Here is a 26,773-nt window from a genome sequence, read left to right on the forward strand (position 1 = left end):
TGCAAGTCTGGGAGTGGAATGGCAATGTTACAAGAGATGCTTATAATTCAGATCAACATCCCCTAAAGACTATATGATTGTCTGCCAGCTTTGAAATGATACTTTGTTTTTATTTTTCTGTTTTGTAACTGTTCAGACTGTGCTTAGAGTTTGATTTCTGTCCGCAGGCAGGCGACACCTGTTTGCACGTGGCTGCGCGCTATAATCACTTGTCCATCATTAGGCTGCTCCTCAGTGCTTTCTGTTCTGTCCATGAAAAGAACCAGGTCAGTGCATGTACCCTCTTCATGGCCGCCGGCACCCTCCCCCAGGGCCACCTGACAGGTGTGTGAGCGCAAACGGGAGCAGAGGCTGCTGGGAAGTGCTGCCCTCCGACCCCGCTGGGACTCCGCCAGGGCTGGGCTTTGCATGGGTGTCCCACTGAGCTCTAGTGGCCCCGGTTTATCTGGCCTCCTAGAGAAAGCGCCCTTATCATTCCCGTGCATATCACCACATTTGCATATCGAACATTTTGTGGAGATCCTGGGGTGGGTTTGGTTTTTAATATGATTTTAAAAAGGAAACCCGCAAGGAAGAGTGTGGCTTAGTAAAGAAGCAAGGGTTAGGACCTCACGACTCCCTGAGTTCTGTTCCTTGCACTGCCACTTACTTTTATTTGTGCCAGCAGAGTCTCTCATTTCTGTAAAATTAGGTACACGATCTGTAGCTGTGCCATGTAATGGGGTTTTGAAATGAAGCTGTGATTATTACAGTCTTCCATGGAAACTTGCATGCTTTTCCGTAGTCATTTGGATTTAAAAAAATAGATTGTCTTGGTATATATTGATGTCTAAGTGGTACATCGTTTGGCTATTCTGAGTTGGGGTGCATAAATCTGAAATTTTTGAAAAAAAAATCAGATCATGATTCAAATAAAATATACAGTGGTCTCTGACCTGGCTGCATATGGAATTAAAAATACCACTCCTGGATCCTGCTCCAGTTTGAAAGTGCCAGAGCCTTTGGGGGTGAGGTCCAGCTATTTTAAAAAAAACTCTATGTTAGTGTGCAGCCGGGATTGAGGACCACTGACCTAATGAAACAGCTAAGTCTGTTATTCTACAGCCTTCCCAGTGGATTCCAGTTCATCAGGTTACCCTGCACAGCCCATCAACCAGTGCTTCTCAACCTTGCCAGCATGTTACAATCACCTGGGAGCTCTTAAAAACCACCATGCCCCACCCTACATGGCAGACCAGTGAAATCAGAGTATGGGGGGGGGGACCCAGGGATAGTACTATTTATTTATTTATTTTATTTTTTTAGCAATAGTACACTCCAAAGGGGATAGGAGCGGGCACACGTCCCACTGGACAGTGGCCGGGGTCAGTAATTTTTAAAGCTCCCAGCTGACTTCACTGTGCAGCCAAGATTGGGAACCAGTGCTGGAGAGCTTCCCCCCACTGCTAAGTGGCTCGGAAACGACATAAACTTTCTCCTGCTCCTTACGGAGATGGCTACATTTTCATGCTGCCCAGGAAGAAAAGTATCAGGGCACTTTTCCTGATCACCTGACAGGGGAGAGAATGAATTGTTTCACTTCTCTTATATTTGTCTGGTTTACTTGTATCTTTCTGTTTGGGAAATGACAGCATTTGCGTTTGGAATTGGCCTACTCAGCTGTGTTTGTCCGTATCCTCCTTTCATAGTTGATTACGTGGAAATGTCTTTTTTGTATAAAGAAAATATGAAAGCTTGTTTATAGGCTGTATGGTAAGAGGTAGAAAACAATCTTCAGTGAACACCAATTCTTGGTGTCTTGACACCCTGAGCCAGCCTATGGATTGGGTTTTAATGGCCCTGCAGCTCCACCTGTGGCGGCTGATGGTGGGGCTGCTACCCCTCCAGTGTGCAGAAGTTGCCATCTTCACAGCTGCTTCTGTTCAGTCCAGCACCAGACACCAAGCAGTTGTCTGACCTCTGACCTCCCTGGGCAAAGGAACAGCTCAGTAGCTCCAGAATGATGAGGCTGCCCACCCCAGGCTTCCTGCCTGTCCTCCTGGCTCTGCGAGGCTTCAGGTCCCACCATTCTCAACAACCCCAGCCTAGCATTACTTTGCCCCTGCATTTAGTCCTGTTGTGTGATTTCTGGTATCTCAACTCAAAAAGGAATGTGATATTGGTGCCTAGGTGATTTAGTTCCAAGATCTTTCTCTATAGAACCACCTAACACTTCAACAAAGGGTCCCAGATCAGTCTAAGGCAAATCTTGGTTTGAGTTTGAAGGGCCACCCGTAGGCCAGGGATGAAAAGCTGGAGGGCTGGAGGCCATGAGCAGATGGGGTTTAGCAGGCTTTCTTCTGATTAATTTCAGGCTGGAGACACAGCACTTCATATTGCTGCTGCCCTAAATCACAAGAAGGTGGTTAAAATCTTACTGGAAGCTGGAGCAGATGGGACCATTGTTAATAATGTAAGTTGAGTTGCAATGGTAGTTTCTAAAGCCATTCCCACCCTTTCCAGAATGGGGTGTGTTGTTACTACCCAAACCCCTGCAGACTCAAAAGGGCCCAGCTGCTCTCTGGAAGAGCAGGGAGCTCCCTCCACTGAACCCCTGGGGCTCTCAGAGAGGACCTGAGGGGACCCTTGCCCTGAGCAGCCCCAGGAGTTGACAAGCCCTGAGGGCCCACCTTAGACTCCTGGCTGCCGTGAGCACAGTCTTGTAAAGGAAGCTCGGAGGTGTCCACAGAAACTGACAAGTGGGTGTTACCCAAGTGAGTTCCAGGCCTGTAAGTGCGTGTGGCCCTCAGGAAAATGGCACATGCCCATCAGATTAGTCAGCCTCAAAACTCTCACTCCTTCCTCTTCCAAAGCACCTCGTGCCCCCCCTTCCTCCCTTTCCCTCTCCCCTTTTGTCCCCCAGATCCTACAGCAGGCACCAGCCCAGGCCCCTGTTCTTCCTTGAGGCTGCCGCATGGTCTCTGGCTTCCTGAAAGGCTCAGAGGGGCCTGGGGTGGGACAGCTGTGTGGCATGTCTGGGTCCTCCGTGGCTGCTGCAGCTGACAAAAAGCCCCGGGCCTTCCTTGGCTCCTGCATCTGCTTCCCCCTTCCTCCTCCCTGCCTTCTCGTAGCTTTGGAACTTGTACAGGGCTGGGATAGGGCACAGTCACCTCTTCCATGATGCCTTGAATCCCTTCCCCTTCCTTTTGGATCCACTGTTATCCACTGTTGTTTTTTGGCTTAATCTCCATCAAATGTATGTTATGGCCATAGCTTCGTAACTGTTTCTCACAGCCAGGCCCTGACCTGCCTCTGCAGGCGTCTTCCCCACTGTTCTCCGGAGAAGAGTCCTTACTGGGCTGGATTTCCTGATCCTTTGTTCCCTCAACTGAAATGTCCTACCTCGATGCTGTCTGAGTGGTCCCTGCCCTGCTCTCTTGCAGGAGGCTTCCTTGGCAGTGCCCCAGAGCTTGCCTCTAAAGCACTTAACTCAGCCTGCACGTGCCCTCTGGTGCTGTGTATTTTCATCATCGTGCCCGGAGTGTGACTTGGCTCCCTCACTGGAGCGGGTGAGGGTGACAAGCAGGCCACGTTGCATATGTGGCTGTATTTTGCTGAGCGCGTGTAGGTGCTGGGGTGGCTGAGTGCAGAATTGCCCACTCCCGGCGGGCGCCATGCCCGCGAGGCTGTGTGTGTGCAGGGTTGCTGGCCCTTTCTCACCTGCCCTCCCTGTGCCTTTCCTAGGCAGGCCAGACTCCGCTGGAGACTGCCCGCTACCACAATAACCCAGAAGTCGCTCTTCTCCTCACTAAAGCTCCCCAGGTAGGATTTTCTGCACTTTCCGTTGTATCGATTACGTGGGGCTACAAAGTTGTTGGGACTCCTCTGGTTGCAGTCTACTGAAGCCAGATCAAACTGACTTAAATAGGGAATTTAACCAGGCAGTGGAGAACGCAGGAATCCACGTGGGCCTCCAGGATGATGGAACCAAACTTTGAGTCCAGCTCTTCATGCGAGGGCATCGTCATCTCCCTGGGGCTGGGTCATTGTCACAACCAGCTTCCTGGGTCATGGCTTCCCGGCTACTGAGCCAGGGAAGAAGTTCCCGTTTAAAGCATTGCAAGAGAGGACCACGACTGAAGAGCTTGGGGCAAATGACCACTCCTGAGCCAGTGGGACACGGGCTTTAAGATGAGAAGGGCATTTCCCAGAGAAAGGTAGGAGGGAGGGGGCTATTCTGGGCAGATAAAGTAGTCAATGTCCACCAGAGGCAGATAAGTACAGTCTACTTTTCTTTCTTATTGAATAATGGTATTTTGATCATCATTCAATTTTAAAAAATGGTGGCTGATACCATTTGAGTTGAGGTTGGCATTATCTAAGTAATAATAAAGAAATTTAATAATTTATAAGCTATCCATAATTCTACCACCCTGAAACAACTGTTTTTGTTTCTTCATATTACCTCCCACAAACACATAATTTTTATATAATTGTGCTCACAATGTATATACTATTTTGTATTCTGCCTTGTGTCCTAACCATAATAGGACAGTGTTCTGCAGTCTTCATAATTATTCATTATAATGGAAGCATAATATTCTTTTTGTTGCCATCAGTATTTTATTAAACCATTTCCTTAATGTTGGACATTTAGGTTATTTCCACATTGGAGCTATTCTGTATTACATTACAGCAAACACTGATTGGTTTTCTGTCTTATTCTGGCTACTGTTGCAAAATGACGACAAGGTCTCAGGGAGTCAAAGGAAGATTTCCAACCCCACCCTGCTGGCTCACAGCCCCCCACCAGCCGAGCCCAGAGTCTTGCATGGCCATTATTTTATTTGGGTTTTAAAAACATGCCTAGTATAACTAGTGGTTTCTGGAAATGGTTAATATTTTTGTCCTTTGCAAACTTGATCACCCTCTTGAGCACAGAGCTGGTCCTACTCAGTGGTCTCCAAAAGTCCACAGACCTGCTGACAGGAGGGAGTCATGCAGGAGAAGCTGCAGGGCTGGAAGGTTCCCCCTCTCCAGCTATTTGTAAAGAACCATCAGCAGAATCACATCCATGAATCCCGATAGAAAAATGCTGGTCTCTCATGGATGAAAAAGTACAGCGTGCTATATACACGTCACAATTCATCACATTTACCTGGCATGTTAGCATGTGGCAGTTTAATGACAGGCAGCCCCGTCCTCAGCCATACAGAGAGCACCAAGTCTTGTGGGGCTGGAGAGTCCCCCGGGCACGTAAAGACTGACATGTCTTTAATCCATGTGTCATTTGTCTTCCTGAGCCCAAGGATCTTCACTTACAGGGAAAAAGCTTTACTGTGGACCATTTCCCTGTGCAGTTCTCCCCTTGTGTTTCCGTTAAAAAAAATGAGGCTTATATTGAGTAGTAAATAAGTTGGATGAGATGTTATGAAAGTTTGTATTACACATAATTGTACATACTAAACCTTATTCTCAACAAAAACAAGGAAGTTTAGGATACGCGTAAAACGTTATACATACTGTTCTGATGGTCTGTGGTTACAGGAATAGCCTTACTGTTTGTCTGAAAAGAGAAATCCCCTTGCCTTAGGCCCTTAGTTGGACATGGGTTTTAATGGGCCACAGCAGCACTAAGGGGACACTTCTTTTGGAGCCCTCAAGGTCACTGTCCCCAGCTTTCTGTGCACTGGAAGAGATTAATGGTGTTCCACTTGGTAGATGATGCGGTTTGCTGAGAAAGGCTGTAAGCCATGCAGAGTTCTTTCACTGGCTAATGACAGTGACATGGAGGGAATTTTGCTGATGATTATTTTGGTTTTGGGTGACCTCTGAGTGTCACTTGTCATTTTTCATTGATTTGTTTCACAAATGCTCTGAAAGTGACTTTCAGGCTGATTCTGGCACTGTGTTCTGTCCTGAGGGTCCGTAACCAGGTGAGCAGCAGGTACTGGTAGCTTCCTTTCATCGTGCTTGACTTCTGGTGAGTCTGAGTTTAGCTTTAGAAACGGTTTAGGGCAGTGGTTCTCGGACTTTTTGGCCTAACGACTTCTTTATACTCTTAAATGTTATGGGCCATTGGCTGAAGGTTTCCACCAGCTCAAAGATCTGTACTCTGTGGTTCACCGTCCTCTCCTGGTTAAGCAACCCGAAGGCAGGAAGGGAGACGCCTGCCAGTGACTTGTTCCTCTGTGCCAGCCACCTGCTTTTTCTTGGTTAATCCCAACAACTCCCCGTTTTTGCATTTGAGAATATAGAACACACAGAGGTCAAATCACTTGCCTGAAGACCCTACCACCGCTGCTGTTGGGTTCAAACCCGCATCTGTCTGCCCCCACAGGCATTCCTGTCTGTATCCACTCTGCTGGTCTGCCCTGTAAGGGGCAGACTAACTGCTGGCTTTGGGGGAAGAGATTCCTGCCCCACGGTTGGTACCGTGACTCACAGATATAATAGTGTTTGACTCAAATTGAATATGACTTGGACACACTTTGGCCAAGAGAAAATCTGATGGGCTAGTTCAGGTCCTGCGTACCAAGATGGAGAGTGAGACTGTGCTTGGCACAGGGCTGCCACATTGCCGAACTCCAGGGGTCACCATCCTGCCTGGTTTACGTGGATGGTGCTCCCTGGAGCACAGCCTGTACCTTGGCAGTCCCGGCCCCGCACATTAATGCTTGTTGTTATCATCATCATAGACTTCGAGCTGCTTGAGGTCAGGGACAACGTCCTACCCGTGTCTGGGTCACAGAGTGCGTAGCACAAGACCCAGGAGGCACTGCGCGTGGCCCTGAGGTGGTTGAGGTGAATGCTTGGTCTCTCCCGCTGGGCCGGAAGTGCCAGCAGGGCTGAGGAGCGTTCTCGCACGCTGACGCCGCGCACACCAGTGGTTTGTAACGATGCCATTTGCCTCCCTCAGGTCTTGCGCTTCAGTCGTGGGCGAAGCCTGCGGAAAAAGAGAGAGAGGCTCAAGGAAGAGAGGAGAGCCCAGTCTGTGCCGAGAGATGAGGTGGCACAGAGCAAGGTGGGGGCAGTCCTCCCGCCCGCGCCCACCTCTGCCCGCCTGCGGAGGGTGGGAGGCTAGCTCCCTGCTTCGGCTGCGTCCGTGCGGCAGCTGCCGTGCCCTCCTCTGCCTCTCCTTCCCACCACGGTTCCTCAAAGTGTTGCCAGTCTTTCCCCTTTGGCTTCACGTCCTCCTCTCCTCCGGGGTTGCAGACCGTATGCCCGTGTGGGTGTCGCCCATTCCCCGTGAGCACCCTGTGGGGCGTATCTGCTAGCCCCGGGTGCCTGTGGCTTTGTCCCTGCCGTGCGGGCAGCACTGCCTCTCTGACACCTGCCCTTACTTGTGTAGAGCCATGATTCTCAAAGTGTGGTGTTCAGTGTGTCACCTGGGACCTTGTTAGAAATGCAGATTCTTGGGCCTCACCTCAGACCTACTGGATCAGAAACTCTGGGGTGGGGCCCAGCAATCTGTGTTTGAATGAGCCCTCCAGGTGATGCTGATGTGGACTCGAGTTTGAGAACCACTGGCATAGGTTGTTTCCTCTCTTTCCATTTAGGAAATAGACAAAGCCATGGTAGCCCACATGGTTCCCTTTTGCGAATTAAAAAGATGACCCCTGGGTAGACCAGCCTGGCACAGGGCACACATGGTGAATAGAGCCTGAGTTGATTTCAGCTTCTCTTGCCCCACCGACCCCATCAGCTAGGTGCCCTTGTGCAGTGAACAGCTTGCACAACTGTACATGGTGGTAGCCCTGGAATGAACCGAACTGTACATGGTGGTAGCCCTGGAATGAACCGAGCCTGTCAGCTCTCTCAGGAGAAAGACGACTAGGATACAGAGACAACTTTTGGCACATAAAATGCATCACCAATTACTTGCTCTTCTATCTGCTTTGTCAAAATTAATCAATTTCTAAGATTAAGGCATTGTGATTCTGATTAAGTTTATATGTGTGAATTGTACATAAAAGTTGTAAAAGTTCTTACAAGGACCCAGAAATGTGATATTTTTTTCATTTTAGAGAGTTCTTACTCTTCTAATTGTGGGGGGGCCCAAGTTCAAAGAATGAGTCGGTTATGTTTTGGTGAAATGCAAAAGACCAACAGTCTCTAATGCTGAGGTGTTTTGTGTGTGGCAGGTTCCTAGCGTTCTAGAACATAGAATTAGACCCGAGGATATATTTAGCTTGTGACCTAATAAATAAAATGAAAGCCAAATATTCAACCAACCAGGAGTAGCATCATATGTTTAGTTAAGATCACCAAGCAGTGTTTCATGTCTGAATTTATGTCTTTGGCAAAGATTCCCACGGGCCCCTTATTAGGTGAAGTCTTGCAAATAGAATTTCACCCTGTTAGTGAAAAAGGCTGAAGGATTAAGTAGAACAGGCTTCTGGGCTGTTTTTCTTTGTAGGGCAGTGTCTCAGCGGGAGACACCCCCAGCAGTGAGCAGGCTGTGCTCAGAAAAGAGGAGACCAGAGAAGATTATCTGTCAGCCTCCCCAGAGCCCAAAGCAAAGGATGACAGGAGGAGAAAGTCAAGGCCCAAGGTCAGGAGGCACAAGAAAGCTGAGAGGGTGGCTGGGAGGCAGGGTGGCGGAGGGCCCTGGTATATCGATATCATCACGCCCAGCAGCTAAAAAGCCACTTCACTTGGCTTGCTGGTTTGCAGCCAGAGCACAGAAATTAAATCTAGCTAACATCAGATGAAAGGTTAGCATGCTGGTATATTTCTTTTGACATATGTTGCTTGGAGTGGAACACTGTGAGGCAAAGCAAGGTGGGATTCTTTGCCCAAAAGTGGGTGAGATGGGAGCCGTTGGCTAGTGTCGCTCTTGCAGATGTCACAGGGCTCAGGGACGTCGTCTCTTCCTCCCTGACAGGTGTCAGCATTTTCTGACCCCACCCCACCAGCAGACCAACAGCCTGGACACCAGAAGAACTTGCACGCTCATAATCACCCTAAAAAGAGGAGCAGGCATCGGTGTTCATCCCCGCCCCCACCCCATGAGTTCAGAGCCTACCAGCTCTACACGCTGTACCGGGGCAAGGACGGGAAGGTGATGCAGGTACCTGTCGGGAGATAGGAGTGCAGCCCTGCCGCAGGGCTGTCTGCTTCACGCTGCGCCTGGGGGCTGTTAGCCAGTTTAGGCATTAGTAAAGCACGGGCTTTGAGGGTAAGCCAGACGGCCTCCCCCAGAACGGTGCACGTGTGCTCCTGCTGCTGAGGCCAAGGCAAGCAGAGGTGTAGTCACAGAGCTTTCTGCACCATCCTTAGGTGACTAGATATCTTGAGGCCCCAGAGTGGATAAAAGCAGCTTAGGGATGGGGACCCTATCTTACCCTCTGAATCTTATCCGTGCCTTGCCTACTGCACCCAAAGCTTGGCCTCTAGGATGTTCCAAAGTTATGACAGGGGTGAGTCTGTCTCCTCCATCATCTGTATCCCCCGGTATGCTGCCCGGCACGTAGTAGGTGCTCGGAACATAATTGTCAAAGGAACGAACAAAGGATTGATTGCTTTTCTGTTTCTCTCTCAGGCCCCAATCAATGGCTGTAGATGTGAACCTCTGATCAATAAGCTGGAGAACCAGCTGGAGGCCACTGTGGAGGAGATAAAAGCAGAGCTGGGGGCGGTTCAGGATAAAATGAATACAAAGCTGGGGCACATGGAGAACAAGACCCAGCACCAAGTAAGTGGTCAGTTGCAAGGCGTCCTGGCAGAGCGTGAGCTCGGGGAGAAACTGGCTCTAGCACACCCTTCCGCCTGGAGAGTGCCCAGTGGGTTGTCAAGGAAGAAGCTTGCTTACGTAATTTTGTTATAGTGTGTTTATTTTTTAAGAAAATGTTTAAATTGCTTCTGATTATAAAAGTAAAATATCCCCATTTTAAAAATTAAAAAAATTAGAAAGGAAAATAAATCACTATAAGCCCACTGTGATGAAAAAGCACTATTAATATTGGGGCATATTTTCTTGCAGTCTTTTTATATGTTGATGTTCCCTACACCCCTTCCCATCGCATATAAAATTAGAATAATCATGTCTATTGTTTTTTTTATTTTCCCAACTTTTTACTTTGTTAAACATACAGGATAAGGTAATGAGTGCTTGTGTACACTCACCTAGATTTAAGCAGTTGTTAATATGTTGCTGTATTTTCTTTGTCTCGCACCTCTTTTTTTCCTCTCTTGAGCTGTTTGAGATTTAGTTGCAAACCGCTCTGACAGGGGAGCTCTACGGAGTGCTTAGAATTAGAATAAGGACTTTCTCCTTTGTAACCACAATACCATTTTCACACGTGAAAATTAATAATTGCGTAATACCCAGTCCATATTCAGATTTTATCAATTGTTTTAAAATGTTTTATTTTCTTTTTATAGCTGGTTTTTGCTTTTAATCTCAGTCTAGGATCCAGTGAAGGTTCACTTTTGTGCATTGGACTGTTAGGTTTTGATCTAGAACAGCCCTGAGTCTGGCTTCTGCCTTCACCCCCATGATATTAACGTTGTCCAGTTTTTGGTTTTTGAAGATGGTTGTCTCGCTGTGTTGCCACAGGCTGACCTTGAACTCCCAGGCTCAAATGATTCTCCCTCCTCGGCCTCCCAAGTAGCTGGGACCACAGGCACACACTGCTATGCCTGGCTGATATAAACTTTTTAAAGCATCCAGCCCAGTTGTTTTATAGAATGTTTTATTCTAGATTTGTCTGGTAGGGTTTTCATGGTGTTATTTAACTTGTTCCTCTATCCTTACGTTTCTGTAAACTGAAAGTTAAGTTAGGTCTAGAACTGTGAGTCTCAAAGCGTGGTCCCTGGACCAGCAGCATCAGATCACCTGGGGACTTGGGGGCCTTATTCCAGATCTACTGCATTTAATTTAATTTAACTGTGAATAAAACTCTGGGGATGGGGTCCATCAACCTGTGTTTTAACAAGACTTCCAGGTGATGCTGGTGTGTGCTAAAGTTTGAAAACTACTGGCCTAGATGTGTATTCAGGTTCAGGTTAAATATTTCTGGTAAGAATATTTCATAGGCTGGATGTGGTGGCTCATGCCTGTAATCCTAGCACATTGAGAGGCTGACACAGGAGGATCTCTTGAAGCCAGGAGTTCAAAACCAGCCTGGGCAATGTAGCTAGACCCTGTCTCTACAGAAAAATTAAAAATTAGCCAGATGTAGTGGCACATGACTGTAGTCCTAGCTACTAAGGAGGCTGAGGTGGGAGGATTGCTTGAGCCTGGGAGTTTGAGGCTGCAGTAAGCTGTGATTGCGCCATTGCACTCCAGTCTGGGTGATAGAGCCAGACTCTGTCTCTTTCACAAAAAAAAAAAAAAAAGAATACTTCATACTTAATGGTGTAAACTTCAAATTGTCTCACATCAGGAGGCACAGAATGTCTCATTAATGATGTTAAGTTTGATCATTTAGCTAAGTTGGTAACCACCATATTCTTCCATTATAAAGATACATTTTTCCCTTTGTAATTAGTAATAAATGTGTGATTGATACAGATTTTTAAATATGAAAAAATACTTTAAAAATAACACGTGCTTTTTAGAAAAACATCCCACATTACAGAAATATGTATTATAGTGACATTCCTCAGAGATCTCTTCCATTTGCCATAGGTTTTCTCTCTTTCACTTTTTTTTTTTTTTTTTTTTTTTTTTGACACAGAGTCTCGCTCTGTTGCCTGGGCTAGAGTGAGTGCCGTGGCGTCAGCCTAGCTCACAGCAACCTCAAACTCCTGGGCTTAAGCGATCCTCCTGCCTCAGCCTTGCGAGTAGCTGGGACTACAGGCATGCACCACCATGCCCAGCTAATTTTTTCTGTATATATTTTTAGTTGGCCAGATCATTTCTTTCTATTTTTAGTAGAGACAGGGTCTCGCTCTTGCTCAGGCTGGTCTCGAACTCCTGACCTCATGTGAATCCACCCGCCTTGGCCTCCCAGAGTGCTAGGATTACAGGCTTGAGCCACCGCGCCCAGCAAAAGTTGAACCTTTTTCAGGCTTATTTGCTATCTGTATTTTGTAGAAAGCCCATTTTAAAAAATCTTTTCTTGGGTCCGTAATATATTAGTTAAGACTGTTTTGTGTATTAAAAACCCATTTCAGCTAGGCTAAGCCCAAAGAGGAATGTGTTAGATGAATGCTGGGATATCTCAAGGACCTTGCTTTAGTTCAAGGAAGGAACAGATTGGGATGCAAAATCTTGGTCCCAATTCCAAGTTGCAGGGAAGAGACTCTGGCCCAGTCTGAGTCAGGTGCTCCAGCCTGAGCCAGTCAACCTTGACCTGTGAACAAGGCAACATATACACGTGTCTCTTCCTGAAATAGCTACCTGTAGGAAGGATGAGGAGGTGGACGAGCAGGCCAATCCTGAAAAACAGGAGGAAGGCAGTTCACAGAAAAACACAGGACTGGAGAGACGTAACAGAAGGTGCTCATCACATCTCCAGAACTGACGTTTCTTTCTTTAAACATTTTTTGAACATCTGAGTGTCGAATGCCATGTGTGTCCCTGACAGGGGAGGAGCTCACCAGTGGGCCCTGATGGGCTGGCTCCTGCTAACAACAGTCCCTTTCTTTTCTCTGGACCTCGTCAAAGCAGTGAAAGTTTGGCCCTGCTAGGTATGAAGGCCTTCCGGGAACTGTCAAGATGGGGGGGGGGCCCCATAAGGGCATGTGATTAAAAGGTGACAGTCACTTGTTCTCTGAAACAATCCTTTAAACTCCTTCCGTGGTCTTTTCACACATGCTTTGACTACTTCCAATGAAACACCAAAAATATTTGCTTACTGGAAAAGCTGGGTAAGAGCCCGGAGTGTTCAGCTTGTTTCAGTGCCTCGTGGGTGATAGCTAACAGTTTTTAAGGTGAGCGGTGGGGAGGGAAGAGCTCCATTCTTTCAGATAGTTTTTCCTTACAGAGTCTTAGAATGTTTCAAGGCCTATAAAAATTGTTTTTTCTACAAGGTCTGCATGGGCTCAAGCTGTCTATTTACTACATATTCATAGTCTCTTAGACTCCTTTGGACTTTAACAAATGAGAAAGAAATGTTGGCCTTATAGAACCATGCTCAGGAATTCTGAAAAAACAGAGTTCCATGAAAACAGACTAGAATGAGGAGTTGAAGTTTGCCTGTTTTCTGGCCCCTGCTGGGGGCCCCCTGAAGCCCTCCTCAGGCGTTGAGAGACCAGGGCCCGTCCTTAGATGATCTGTCATGTGCTCTGTTCCCCTTGAATCCCAGATGCGAGTCCTGGACAAGCTGATGGTTGAGCGGCTCTCTGCAGAGAGGACGGAGTGCCTGAACCGCCTGCAGCAGCACTCAGACCTGGAGAAGCACGAGGGAGAGAAACGACAGGTACAAACCAGCAGCTGCCGGTTACCACACTGAGAACCCCAAGCTGAGACTCCCTAGAAGTATCTGCATTACATGGCATATCATTGCCACAACCCTGAAATGAGGGTAATAGAAAGGAACCTAGAGTTCTGTCTGTGGTTGTGGCTGAATACGCTGGCAGTAGGTGGAGACTGAACATGCCAGGGAAAATGTCATCTCTCTCTGGAACCAGTTCTAAGAACTGCACATTGGTTGAGTTCCTCCCTCAGGGAGTTACTGTCTAACCAGGACCATAGACACAGAGTGAGTACTTGTGAGTGAGTGAGAACTCATGCTTTTAAGCAGCCAGAAGTGCTTGGTTTGGAAGATTTGGGTGGCTCTGGGTAGTTGAGGTTAAGGTAGCTCTAAGTCACTTAATGAAGATTATAGATAATTCTCTGCTTGAGTGCCTGCTGTGGCCTATGGGAGGGTGGATAATCCACAGCTTTGGGGTTTGTCAAGATATCTTCAACTATCACAATTGAAAAGTCCATCTTTGATGTTTTTATTCACAAACCATCTATCAAATTCACTTGATTCTTTTGTGTACTAATTTGCGTGTGTGTGTGTTTTTAGATGTCCTTGGTGGATGAATTAAAAACCTGGTGCATGTTAAAGATTCAGAATCTGGAGCTGAAGCTTTCTGGAGATTCTAGGGCCTCCAGGGCTAAATCCACACCATCTACTTGCGAGTCCTCTACAGGTAACCCACATACAGAGAGAGCCCTTCTGTCCAAAGGTAACGTGACCCCCAGATCTTGTTCTCTCCTGCATCTGAGGGCAGTCAGGATTGTAGAGTACACTCTGTCGGGGAAAGGACCATGTGTTGCTCACAGCTATATACCCAGTCCCTATACCGAAATAAATCACTCTTATTCAAGTGCCCAAATATATTTGAAGGAGTAAAAGAATTGTTGATCGGTGATAACCTTGCCTTGGTTACAGTGTTGATGGTATCGGCGTGGACCCCAAAGATGAGAAGTGATGAGTGACCCTCTCTCTCAGCGGGGCTCTCTCCCTTGCCTTTTGTGCCTTTTACCCCTCTCTTCTCCCTAATCAGCCTTTTACCTTTTTCCAACTATACAAATCCTCATTAAACAGCAGTTCACTATTGAACATGCCACAGGTGCTACATAAGAAATGCTTCAGGCAAAGCATCTTTACATTAGCCACAGTGATTATACTTGATAATTTTGAGAACATTCAGAGCCTTGGTAATTAGGCTGCAATGGGGAATTTTGATACGTTAAGTGTTTTGTGTTACCACAGGCACAGGCTGTCTCTGGAACATGGTTTTATATTCTTTGTGCCAACAAGATTGGGAAACTCCCTGGGCAGATTTCCATGCAGGGACTAGTCACGCTCATCCTGGAGCTCGGGGTGTGGGCAGTAGGATGTCCTTTCCAAATTGGAGCAGGGGTCAAGGCACTAGTACGCTGAGGCTCGGGGCCCAGAGATTAGAGAATGGGGATATTCATTCTCGTAGATAAGTGTCCAATTCTGCTTTGAGACGCGTGGTGAGCTGTGTCACCCGTAGGCATCAGGAAATGGGACCCAGAGCCTTCTCAGGTAGATTGTGGCAGGCTAAAGGAAAGGCTGGCAACTTTTTTGGCTTAGACGGCACCGGTGTGGCTAACGCAGAATTCATGAAAGCCCCGATAAACCAAAATGATACTCAGGGGAGCTGAAGTGGAAGGGGAGGGACAGAAAGGTGAGGAAAACCACAGAGGAGAAGTTGTGTGTTGGGTGGTTGGGGATGCTGGTGATTTTTACAGGGTTCCCACAACTCTCAAACGCACGCCGACCCACAGCCACGTGTCTGTGTGAATGTGGCTTTGCTCTGATGTTTGCTTCCCTTCTGAAACCAGGTGTGGATCAGTCGGTGGTGACTGCGGGCCCAGCGGCGGCCTCTGACAGCTCTCCTCAGGTGGTTCGGCCCAAGGAGAAGGCTGTCACCACCACCGCTACCCACAGACTCCAGCAGGAGCTGTCTTCCTCCGACTGCACAGGCTCCCGTCTGAGGAACGTCAAGGTCCAGACAGCCTCGCTACCCTTGAACGAGGCAGCCAAGTGTGATCCGGCTGGGCCCTGCGTCAACAGAGGCACCCAAACTAAGAAGTCCGGGAAGAGTGGGCAGACGAGGCGGCGAGCCCAGCAGCCAGCAGCCAGCAGCGCCTGTGGGCAGCCGCCAGCAGCAGCGGGCAGTGAGCAGACTGCCCCTCACACTCGAGACTCCTCCCAAGCTCTGGAGCTTACCCAGTATTTTTTTGAGGCTGTTTCTACCCAGATGGAAAAGTGGTACGAAAGGAAGATTGAGGAAGCACGAAGCCAAGCCAGTCAGAAAGCCCAGCAAGACAAGGCTACACTGAAGGAACACATTAAAAGTTTAGAAGAGGAACTTGCTAAACTGAGGACTAGGGTGCAGAAGGAAAATTAGCACTGGAAAGTGGAAGAAAGGATTCTTGAGGATTTCTGATTTTGCAACTGTAGAATAGTATGCCCACGGAGTCAATTATTGTGTACATAGCAGACTTGCCTATAAAAAAATGGCTAATTTCTCAAATGTGCCAGATACGTTCTTCCTAAGCCCTGAAGTTATGAAGACTTCAACGGTTAACTAGAACCAGGGGAAGCTTGCTTAGTTTCAGGTTTCATTACAAACACTAAACTTCAGTCCAGGTTCATCTGAAGTTCAAAAGCTCAGATTAAGCAAACCGCTCTAAGAAACTTAGTAATGTGTAAGCCTAAACCCCAAAATTCAGGATGTATGAAATAATATAAGTCAAAAGTAAGAAAAAAATCAACCCTTTGTGAACTGCAGTAGTCATTCATATAAATGTGAACACACCTGCTGTGCCTAGACAAGAGTCTTTGTGTAAGAGAGCCGCTAACTCGGAGATGTGCTAAACCCTCTTTCTCAAGTTCATAATTCTTAAAATGCTGACATTTTAACCAGGTGAAAACTTTCCAGATTTTGAGGAGAAAGAGATTTTCATGATGTCATACAATCCATTATATCTTAAAATTGTTTGAAAAGTCAGCTTATTTAAATAATGAATAATTTGCCAACAGCACTGGAAATGGTGATGATGAGCTCCAATGAGAAAGGTTCAGATCCTGTGATCATCATCTTTATATTTGTAGCCAAAAATCATAGTTATTTTAAAGCAGATTAATTGGAAAAACATTCATGTAACAATTACCTGAAATAACCTATTCCTAATCAAACCCAATTATCTTAGAGTACCTTTCTGAATTTGAGATTATTCGAGGTTTTATAAAGAAATAAGGCTATTTCTTGAAAGTGTTAAGTATTATGAGTTCTATCCCTGAAGAACCTCAAAAGCTTTCCACTGCTCTGCAGTGAGTGACTATGTCAAGATAAATTATTCAATAACTTGACTTAGGCCCCACTGTTCCCCAGCTTCACAAAGCCTGGAAGACTTGACTTTGCCCCATAATGAAATAGAAACAAAGTTGTAAAAGTAGCCTGGATATGTTGAAACTTTGGACAAACATCTTGTCCCTTGGAATGTGGGATTATATTCATCTTCTCAAAAGCCCATGTGTGCATAGAAACTTCAATTCTATTTCTATGAAGACAGGAACCTAGTAACTATTGTCCACAATTGCAAATGAAATGCTGCTCATTGAGCCAAAGAGAAAATAATGACTTCTTAACATGGGAACACCAAGAAAAACAAAGTATGTTTTAGTCCCCTTGTCAAGCTCACAGTTTTAGGTTTTTTTAGAGTGACAATCCATGGATACAGACATCCCCCCAAAAAAGTAATTCAGTATACATATGCCATTGTTACAGAACCTGAATATGGAACAAATTTGATGTTATCTCAAGTTGATTTTTGTGTATTTGTGAGCTTCTCTTGTTACTCAGCTACTAGGTAGGCAGACAGTCCTTTCCCCGGAGACACTCATTGGATTGCTAATAGAGAGGCACTTTCCTCTCTTCATTTTCCTGTTTGTTCCCATTGCAGAATCACAGAATTGTAGAGCTGGGGATAGTACCTTCAGTTTTCTAAATCTGTTCCCAAACAGGATATCACTAACCTCTTTAGAATCATTCCGCAATGTACATCTATTTATTGAGAACTGCCTAATGGTCAAAGAAGAGATGAAATCTTGAGAACTTCAGTAAGTCGTGTTCCAAGCAGGAGACATTTTTCACTTATCAAAATACCTCCTGTTACCTCAAGGTATCCTTGACAAGAATGCTGAAAATGAAAACAAACTTCAATTACCAAGTGTAGACCATAGAGTGCTTTGGTGGGAATATTTTGATTATACCTCATACCCATCAGAAGCAGGCAGCTTATCATTGTGAACTGGATACTTCTGTCAAAATTCAGTTAGGCTTTGGGAGACTGAGGCAGGAGGATAGTTTGAATCCAGAGTTTGAAACCAACCTGGGCACTAGCAAGACCCCGTCTCTACAAAAAATAAATTAGCAGGGCATGGTCGTGCACACCTGTAGTCCCAGCTACTTGGGAGGCTGAGGCAGGAGGATCCCGAGTTCAGGAGTTAGAGGCTGTAGCGAGCTATGATGATGTTATTGCACTCTAACCTGGGCAACAGAGCAAGACCCCATCTCCAAAAAATAAATAAAAATAAAAAGTCACAATTAATAGACTAGAGAGGAAATAAGAAAGGTCAAATGGACCTAGTCTGACCAACTACGTGAATCTTGTCTCTTGGAGGTCTGTCTTCTGAAGAGAAAACCAATAGAGACAAAGAAATAGGACAGGGTCAGCCTCCGAACCCAGAGAGGTGGCAACATCTGAATTAAGACCAATGTAATAGCTTTTTACTTCCAACAACTGTGTTTTTGCTACTTGTCATTGTCAAAACTTAGCTACAGGTCAGTGTTATATTTTTCCCTTTTAACTATCTGCTAAAATAAATGCCACAATTGTACTTTTCCAAAGAAACAGAACTATTAACAATTTATAGCCTGTCATGTTTCAAACTGAAGCTGAAACTTTCCATAGCTGTGGGAAAAGATGATGTAAAACACACAAAAGTTGTATAAATATTGCAGTGGTATTTTTTTAATTGTTAGTGCATTATTCCATTGAGTATACTATGTGATAGATTGAATATATTAGTTCCAGTCTTTTGACTTTGGGACCCCAAAATAAAGAAATGATGTTTTCATGTACTTCTCTTTTGAGTCAAATGTTGATATACTTGAGAGGCATGTTGTCTTCTATTTAATATTCTTATCACCTTGAATTCATGTTTCCCCCAAGGATTAAACATTGTTCTCCAAACTATGGATCTTAAATTCCTTATTAAAAAAATGAAAGTGTGAATACCTTGTTTAGTCTATAATTTCATTTGTTGTGGTTGATCAAGTTTTCTGGCCCCTGAAAGAGTGCCTTCACCCAGCTACACTTTACTTTGTGTCTATAAAAGTATAATTTAAATATATTTGCTCTGAAGTTGAGATTCAGGCACAGTGCATCAAAACTGCTGTAGTGTGGCAAGATTTCTTGGATCAAGCTTAAACAAATGTTTAAACTGTTTACCATATGGAAAATACTTGATAAAGGTGAAAGACAGAATCCCATTTGTGTAATAGTTCAATGATACGTAAAAGCCAGGGTAACATTATACTTTTAGACTAATAAATGATTGTGAAATGTGGATTATAAAAGCCAAGTAAGTCAGACTTAAACTAATGACCTTTTAAGATATCTTTTTTGAATAAAACAATTTTTTAATTTGTAATTTTAAGGGGAAATATTCTTTGCCTTTAATATTAAGTCAAATAGATGTGAAGATATTAACTTAAATCCAAGACACCAACGTAAGATACAGTATAGTGTTTTACTCTAGTCAAGTAAATAAAAATAGTAAATTTAAGGTAATTTTGATATAATTTATCAAATGCCTGGCTCAAGCAAGGAAACAGCCTGTGGAGATTTCTAGTTTGGCAGAGTAACAATTTGCTTTTGATCTTGTTTGGTCCTTATTCAACATAACCTAATTTTTTTTTCAAAGTACAGGTAGGCTACTTCCCTTTGTTTTTACTAGCATTTTCCTTACTTAGTCCACTAACAGAGATGGTTTAGGTAAGCATGGGTCTCTCTCTCTCCTACAAGTGTCCACTGGTATGACTACAATAATACAAATAGGGAATATGTTCTGCCTTCCACAATTATCAGAAAATCACCTGTCTCCCTGCATGCACATCCATGGCAACGCTTGGATCATGAATTTAAAAATTCCAACCTGATGGCACAGGGACAATTAATGTTATATAATGAATAGCTTTAGGCCACTTCTCTTATGCGATAAAGCTTTTGTACTTAAACCTTATATAAAGGTTGTTCAAATACAAAAACTGAACATCTGAAAATTAAGCTTTAGGAACAAAAGCTTAACATTCAAACAGGAGTAACTTTCAGGGAATACCCAGGAAGGTAATTTGTTGTCTAATGCAGAATACTGATAATAATCATTTCATGATGAATAAAATGTTTCGCCAGCAGCTTTATTCTGGCCAACATCTTAATGATTGTGGGTTCTTACACTTTAGAAGCAATTGCTAACTAAATCTTCTCTTAGGCTAAACAAGACTTCAGAGGGGATACTCAAAACATATAAGGGAACAAAATAAACTGTTCTTTAGCGAGGAAGGTAAAAGTATGTCTATCCATCACAGTAATCTTAGCCTCTGGAAGATAATTCAATTTTTAGTGTTTTACCTGCTTTAAAAAGCAAAAAAGAAACCCCAACTTAGGTTTTCTTAGAGTCTGTGATACCTGCATCTTTCAAATTCAAACCACATATGCTCTTTAAAACTCCTCCATGTACACCACTGTCAGGAAGAACATCACTAAGTCAACTTCCACACTCATGAAAGGATGATTTTTTTAAGATTTCAGATTTACTAAACACAGCCTATATTAGAATGTATCAATTATGTCACACAAAAATATTTCCAGAGTGGTCTTTGTTCAAGAAATGCTTGTTATTATAGATCATTTTGCAATATAAGTTGACTAATACATATAAAAACCTGAAAATTGGCTCATGCAAGCATTTTGAATTAGTAAGTACACTACCCTCATGGAAGAGTACTCAGAATTAGTCCTGTAGGCTCTGAGAGGTGGGGGTGGACCCTGGCAATCCAGGTCATCAGCATATGCCACCATTAGTTTATGCCTCTCTTCTGGCACACAGCCCAGTACTGGATACCATTTTATCATTCTGCAAAGTTTTGTCTATGTCTTTCACGTGCTGGTCAGATTCTTAGATTAGCTTTTTAGTTCTGCTGCTGAACAGACAACTTCAGTTTGAGGGATTGCTGATCCCAGCATCTTCCATAAGCTTCGCTAAATGAATTATGGTATAAATTTGGTTTCTTTCAAAAGTGTCTTGAAGTCAGCTTTGGTTGTGATGTATTTGTCTCTCATGTATTTAAGTTCTCTTTATTTTTTCCTGTCACTAGAGGAGAACTGAATGCACTGAGGATCTTCCTTAAGGATTTTTTTTTTTTTTTTTTTACTTCTTTCCACATGGATGTTAAGGTATTCACGAAAGTTTCATCCAGAAGTTGCTTAAAGTCTTCCTTCTTCTTTTTGGTAAGTGCATCAATGTGTAGCTATGTCTTTTCTTTTCCCAATGAAGATCTACCTTCCCTGTAATGATCTTTTTGGAGAGTCTTTTATCAAACCATGACACATGTGAAAAACATAACTCAACAACCCTGATAGTGTAAAAGGATTCTTCAAGAAAGTTCCAGGGGATCTCCTGGGGTCAGTATACCCTCAGTCATACATCTTACAGTTTTGTCAAACAGCTTTATTTAGATATAATTCATATACCATACACTGAGAATGTTCAATGGATTTGAGTGTACTCATAGTTGTGCAACCACCACCACAATGTAACCATGGGACATTCTCATCACCCTGAAAAGAAACCGCACATCCATTAGGAGTTATTCTTCATTCCACCTACAGCCACTAATTTTTCTGCTTATTCTGGATCATATAAATGGAATCGTACAATTTGTGATATTTTGTGACTGGCTCCTTTTACTTTAACAGTGTTTTCAAAGTTCATCCATGTGTAGCATGTGTCAGTCCTTTATTTCTTTTTATTGCCAAATGATGGTTATAGACCTAGTAGAATTGCTAAATCATATGGCAACTCTAACCTTTTGAGGAATGAGTCTGTTTTCCAAAGTGGCTGCACCATTTTATGTTCTCACCAGCAACGTACAAGACTTCCAATTTCTTCAACACTTGTTATTTTTTTAATTATAGCCATTGTAGTGGATGTGAAGTGATATCCCATTGTGGTTTTGGTTTTCATTTCCCTGATGATTAACTGTGTTGAGCATCTTTTCATGTGCTAACTGGCCATTTGTTATAGTGGTTTATGTTTCTTTCAAAAACTGCTGTCGTATCAAAAATCTTCAAAACTCAGGGTGTTTTCCAGCTCTAAGGCAATTGTTCTGATGTGCTTTGCTATGTCATACCGTGCTCCATCTTCTGATATTTTGCCCAAATACTATACATACAAACAGCAAGACTTGGCCTCAGGCTGCCCATTGTTAAGCCCAAAGTCAACAAAATGCATGGAAACTTTAAAATCCTTCAAAATGCTATAGCTGAGGTTTTGCTAAAGCAAGTGTTCTTTCTAACTCCTTGAGCTGCACATTGCCTTGAGTAATCATCATCCGGATAGTGTCCTGTAGAAGAAAGTGAAATCTGGTTACTGTCTTACCTAGTTAAACAAGCTCTACCATTTTGTTTGTTAAAATCAAGAACCAATACTCGGAATTTGAAATGTTGCATATTAGGAAAGCCAAAAGCTTTCCAAATATATATGTGAAACATACAGCATAAAAATCAGGTGATGATGTAGAGTGTAGATACAGCAATATTAAATTTTAAAACATAGGTGAGTGGAAAATCAGTAATATTACAAGCAACGATCAAGATACACCAGCTCAGTGACATTTATGTTCCAAGATGTCTGGTGAATTTTTTTTTTTTTTTTAAGTTTAGCAATCAGTATAAAAAAGTCAGGGCCTGTCCTCACCATGATCTTGTTTCTCACCTCTTCGGTGGCACTTTTGTTCCTTTTGAATTCTTCCCTTGCCCAGTCCTTCAGGTATTTGCGATCAGAATCATTTGGAACTTGCCGAATTGCTTGCAAAATCCTTCTGTAGAGAAGGAGAACTTGCTGCCTTCTCATGAACTGCACAGGGGAGGAGAAATGGCAATTACAAACTGTACACCGCCAGCTCGGAAAAGCAAACCACATTATAACCAGACGACTTCCCTTGGGTCATCAATTTTCAAAAAGGTAAAGAAAAACTTTTGTAAAGAAAGCATCAAGAAGTTCATTTGAGGCCGGGCGCGGTGGCTCACGCCTGTAATCCTAGCACTCTGGGAGGCCGAGGCGGGTGGATCACTCGAGGTCAGGAGTTCGAGACCAGCCTGAGCGAGACCCCGTCTCTACTAAAAATAGAAATAAATTATCTGGCCAACTAAACAAATATATATAGAAAAAAATTAGCCGACCATGGTGGCGCATGCCTGTAGTCCCAGCTACTCAGGAGGCTGAGGCAGTAGGATCGCTTGAGCCCAGGAGTTTGAGGTTGCTGTGAGCTAGGCTGACGCCACGGCACTCTAGCCCGGGCAACAGAGCGAGACTCTGTCTCAAAAAAAAAAAAAGTTCATTTGGGCCGTTTGCTTACTCCTTTGTCACACCTAAGAACCAGTAAAATCAAAAGCTGACTACTAGGCAGAAAAAGGGCTGTTGGTCTTCTAGAAGTCGTAATCACAATAACAGCACTGTTTCCAAATTAACGCAGTTGTTCAGATGCTTTGATACTCTCCTTTGCACTTTACCACAGCGCCGCAGAGCAGAGCCGGCCTCACCGCGGCCCGCGGGCAGCTGGGGCGTCGGGCTGAGAAACTCCGGCCTCCCGCTCCGCGCCAAGCGGAAGAAGCCGAGCGCTTCGCGTCTGCCGGCCGCGGGCAGCCCCGCCCCCAGGCCCGGGGCCAATCACAGAGGCAGGAGCCCGCGAGCTGCTCCGGTCGCCCCCGAGACCCACTCTGTAGGGTGGAGGGAGAGGTGGTCAATCGAGCAGCTGAGACCTCGGTAAGCTTCTCCATAAGGCTGAGAGAACCGCTGGTACCTGCTTTAGCGTTAGCGTCGCGGGCGGCAAACGGGAAGCAGCCATATCCGCCAGCGTCCCTCCGGAGCGTCAGCGCGCAGGAGCGGAAGTGGGGGGCGCACCCGGCGGGGCGGGACGAGCTCGGTTTCCTGGGAGACCGCACGCGGTTTGTGCGCTGACTGACTGACAGCCGGGCTTTGGGACGGAAGCTCGGGTTGGGAGCGATTTGAGGAGCTACGAGCCACGTAGCTCTGGGCTGGGAGTTTCTCCTGACTTTTAGTCTTTTTTTCTCCTAGGTAAAATGTGATAACGGTGCATCATAGGGCTGTTCTGATAATGCAATAAGAATGGTAAGGCAGCACAGTTCTTGGCCTGGCATATGGTTAAGAGTTAATTAAATGGAAGCCAAGTGTTCTGAGGGGTAGGGAGAAAAAGTGTTCTTTCGAATCTTTTAAAATGTGTGTAGTTGAAAATACTAACGTTTAAAATGTTATTTTAACACATGAACTGCTATGTGAGTTGTATTTAACGCATGCCAGTTTTGAGCCCCTGGCCTCATGAAGCATATGTAACTCGCACAGGTCTCTTCACCTTGGGAACCGCACGGGGAGCTGCCCTGCCGTAGCCTGCATGTTCCAAGGGTGGCCCCTGGGGAAACCCTGCAGTTGGTTTGTGAAACTCTTGAGGTTCTTATTGTTACAATTAATATTGACAGTTGCATATAACCCAGGCACAGGAAAACACCGTGGCCCCAAGGAAAAAGGTTTTCTTTCTAATGTGGCGGTCAATGTGTTAAAATTCCCATTCTTCTCTTTTTTACCCCTTGTTTTTATCCCGTTCTTATGTCGCAAGCATTTTCTCCCAGTGGCAGTCTTCATGATCGTCATTTGTTAACAAGGCTGCCCCACTGTGGTTTTAAGCACTTTCCATCACTAATAACCAGGAACTGAACACCCCTATGCCTCAAGCTTTTATTTCTTCATAGTTGTTTTATCCTCCCCACAATTCACACTACACACCTTTAGATTACTAGAAAGTGGGGTTAGCGAATCTTTGGCATATTACTTTTCCAAATAGTACTAAGATAGAACCAAAAATGCCCATTCAATACCTGTTTACTGAGCATTTGCTGATTCCTTGCCTGTTTGAATCCTGATGCTCCCTATTCCTGTGTTCTGGTTATTTAGCCTCTCCTGGCCCGTTTCCTTAACTGCAAAGTGAAATAGCATCTACCTCAGTTGTATGTAATGTACTGAGACCAGGACCTGGCACATGAGAATTCTTTTGCACTTTACCAGGCATTGTATGAGTGATACTAACTCCACGTTGTCAATGATTTATTTTTCAAATTTTGTCTAGTAGATTAGCAGCAACCATTGATTTTATTTTCTTAAATATGAGTGAATTTAAATATCCCTTGCCATTTTTAGCTATACTGATTTTGTGAATTGTCTGTGACTTGGGTCCATGTATGATGAAAAAGACTTTTATTCTAGTTTTATATGGACTGTTTGCTGTATTTAATTTTTTGTCATTTATTTATACATGTAGAAGCTTTAAGTCTCTATACAATTACTTCTATTTTTTTGAGGCTTTTCATCTGTAACCAACTTTGTTTTTACTGTTTAATTTTTAAAATACTCCATACAGAAGCATGATGTGGATCTAAGTTCTTTTCCAGTCACTAAGCTATAATTTCAATACCATTTATTAAATAATTCATTCCTCCTTTTGGGCTTTGTGATGACTTTTTCACTATTGGGTAAATCCTTTTAGGGGCTCAGCAACTGTTTAGGATTGTTTCATCTTGGACTAGTTATGTCTTGAAATTCTTTGTATATGATGTTTTATTATCTGGTAGGACTGCAGTTTTTTTGTAAAAATCTATTTAGTGTTCTATATGACCTTTAGAAATGTTTTATATTATTTCCCTCTAAATCATCTTACAGTCCTTATTGGAATTTTGAAATAGTGTTGAATCTTATCAATTAGTATGTGAGAACAGACAATTTTACACTATTTCTTCTTCCCATTCGGAAACATTCACTCGTGCTAAACACTGGTAAGGCTGTTGAGTCTTATGTTCTCTGTCTCCTGCTTTGGACAAGAAAACCTGTAAGTTCAATGTAGTGTGATAACAGTGTCAAGGTTCATACCCAGAGAGCTCATTCTTTCTGGAGGGCTTTTCCAAGCTAGGTGTTTGTCAGAGTTCTAAATGTTGTCTTGAATCCTCTTTCTGACAGATTCCAGGAACTATGGTTTGCTGTGATCAGGACAGTGGTGGGGATGCTGGGAGAGAAAAGAGTCAGTGTGACCTACGAGCATGTTCCCTAAGAAGTTTGAATAGTACCCTACTCACAACAGGGAAGCTTTGAAGAGATTTCTAGCTAGGCAGATTTTAGAAAGAACTTCGATATTGTGAGTAGGATGAAGCAAACCAAGCAAAGACTCAGCAATTAGTCTAGGCATATTATTGAAGATTAAAAGGGCCCTAGCTACAGTGGAATCAGATGAGAGGGGAAGGGAAGACAGGATAAATGTCCAGAACTGAGACTGGATGATTAACTGGATTAGAGTTTACATGGAGATGGAAGTAAAGCAGATGTTATAGGTTAAGCTCCAAGTTTCTAAACAGGGTGGCTGCTGCAATGTTGAAGGAACAGGTTTGGGGGGAATTAGAAGTGACATTTTGAACATGATGCATTTGAAGAGTCTTACCACTCAAGTACAGCTTCAGGAGACATCTGAATATAATTGAGAATACCAAAGATACTTTCTAGATGCCTAGATAGAGATTTTTGCAGGCTTTTTGCTTATTACTGGAATTCCTACTGTTCCCAGACTCCATGAGCTAACCCAGGCCCAAGGTAATCATTCTGGGCCCACCAGTTGGGAAGCTCCGTCTTAGATCTCTCAAAGGTAGATATGATAAACTGCACCACTGATGTAATGTTGTCTTTCCCTACCAGATTCAACCCTGCTGGAAGATTAAACTTCCTGCCCCATAGAAGGCTATAACCAATTTAAGGTCATTGCATGGTTCCTGGATCTCACCCTTTTCCCTTTGTGACAAAGCCAGCATGTTACAACTCACCCACCATGGACATAAACACAAGGAAGAAATTGAAGTTACAGGATCATGTTAGCACAGCATGAACTCAAGAGCTGACTGACCTAGCAGAGATCAATTCCCTAGCACACCTTTTATAGTCCTGTTGCATTTCATTAAGAATAGTCACAAATTACA

General features: G+C 44.1%; 2 protein-coding genes across 8 annotated transcripts in view; one reads left to right on the top strand and one right to left on the bottom strand.

Annotated features, from left to right (window-relative positions):
* The window catches only part of ANKRD6 (ankyrin repeat domain 6), a 164,273-nt gene extending 147,981 nt beyond the window's left edge, over positions 1 to 16,292 (top strand). For 2 of the 7 annotated variants that reach the window (XM_045544022.1, XM_045544020.1), the window contains 10 exons: positions 168 to 266; positions 2,354 to 2,452; positions 3,724 to 3,801; positions 6,899 to 7,003; positions 8,399 to 8,533; positions 8,867 to 9,052; positions 9,524 to 9,676; positions 13,236 to 13,349; positions 13,944 to 14,070; positions 15,236 to 16,292. In XM_045544022.1, the coding sequence (XP_045399978.1) occupies positions 168 to 266; positions 2,354 to 2,452; positions 3,724 to 3,801; positions 6,899 to 7,003; positions 8,399 to 8,533; positions 8,867 to 9,052; positions 9,524 to 9,676; positions 13,236 to 13,349; positions 13,944 to 14,070; positions 15,236 to 15,804 (1,665 nt within the window). In that variant the 3' untranslated portion in view covers positions 15,805 to 16,292. Of the gene's footprint in view, positions 1 to 167; positions 267 to 2,353; positions 2,453 to 3,723; positions 3,802 to 6,898; positions 7,004 to 8,398; positions 8,534 to 8,866; positions 9,053 to 9,523; positions 9,677 to 13,235; positions 13,350 to 13,943; positions 15,079 to 15,235 lie in introns of all 7 variants that reach the window. The other 5 variants (XM_045544024.1, XM_045544023.1, XR_006733538.1 and 2 more) reach the window with 4 other exon arrangements.
* Positions 16,293 to 20,258: 3,966 nt separating this feature from the next.
* LYRM2 (LYR motif containing 2) lies at positions 20,259 to 23,625 on the bottom strand. The gene is made up of 3 exons (XM_045544026.1): positions 23,548 to 23,625; positions 22,461 to 22,601; positions 20,259 to 22,089 (listed from the first exon to the last, which is right to left on the bottom strand). Exons 1-3 carry the CDS (start codon positions 23,590 to 23,592, stop codon positions 22,003 to 22,005), a joined length of 273 nt encoding a protein of 90 aa, XP_045399982.1. The 5' UTR covers positions 23,593 to 23,625; the 3' UTR covers positions 20,259 to 22,002.
* Positions 23,626 to 26,773: the final 3,148 nt, after the last annotated feature.

This window comes from Lemur catta, chromosome 2 (genome assembly GCF_020740605.2).
Source record: "Lemur catta isolate mLemCat1 chromosome 2, mLemCat1.pri, whole genome shotgun sequence".
Classification (NCBI taxonomy): Eukaryota; Metazoa; Chordata; class Mammalia; order Primates; family Lemuridae; genus Lemur; species Lemur catta.

Excerpts from the sequence above, each read along its gene's own strand:
- LYRM2 (XM_045544026.1), bottom strand. The coding sequence starts at position 23,592 with ATGGCTGCTTCCCGTTTGCCGCCCGCGACGCTAACGCTAAAGCAG. Across the intron at positions 22,602-23,547 it reads CGACGCTAACGCTAAAGCAG|TTCATGAGAAGGCAGCAAGT; the intron begins GTACCAGCGGTT and ends TCCCCTGTGCAG. Across the intron at positions 22,090-22,460 it reads ACAAAAGTGCCACCGAAGAG|GACACTATCCGGATGATGAT; the intron begins GTGAGAAACAAG and ends TTTCTTCTACAG.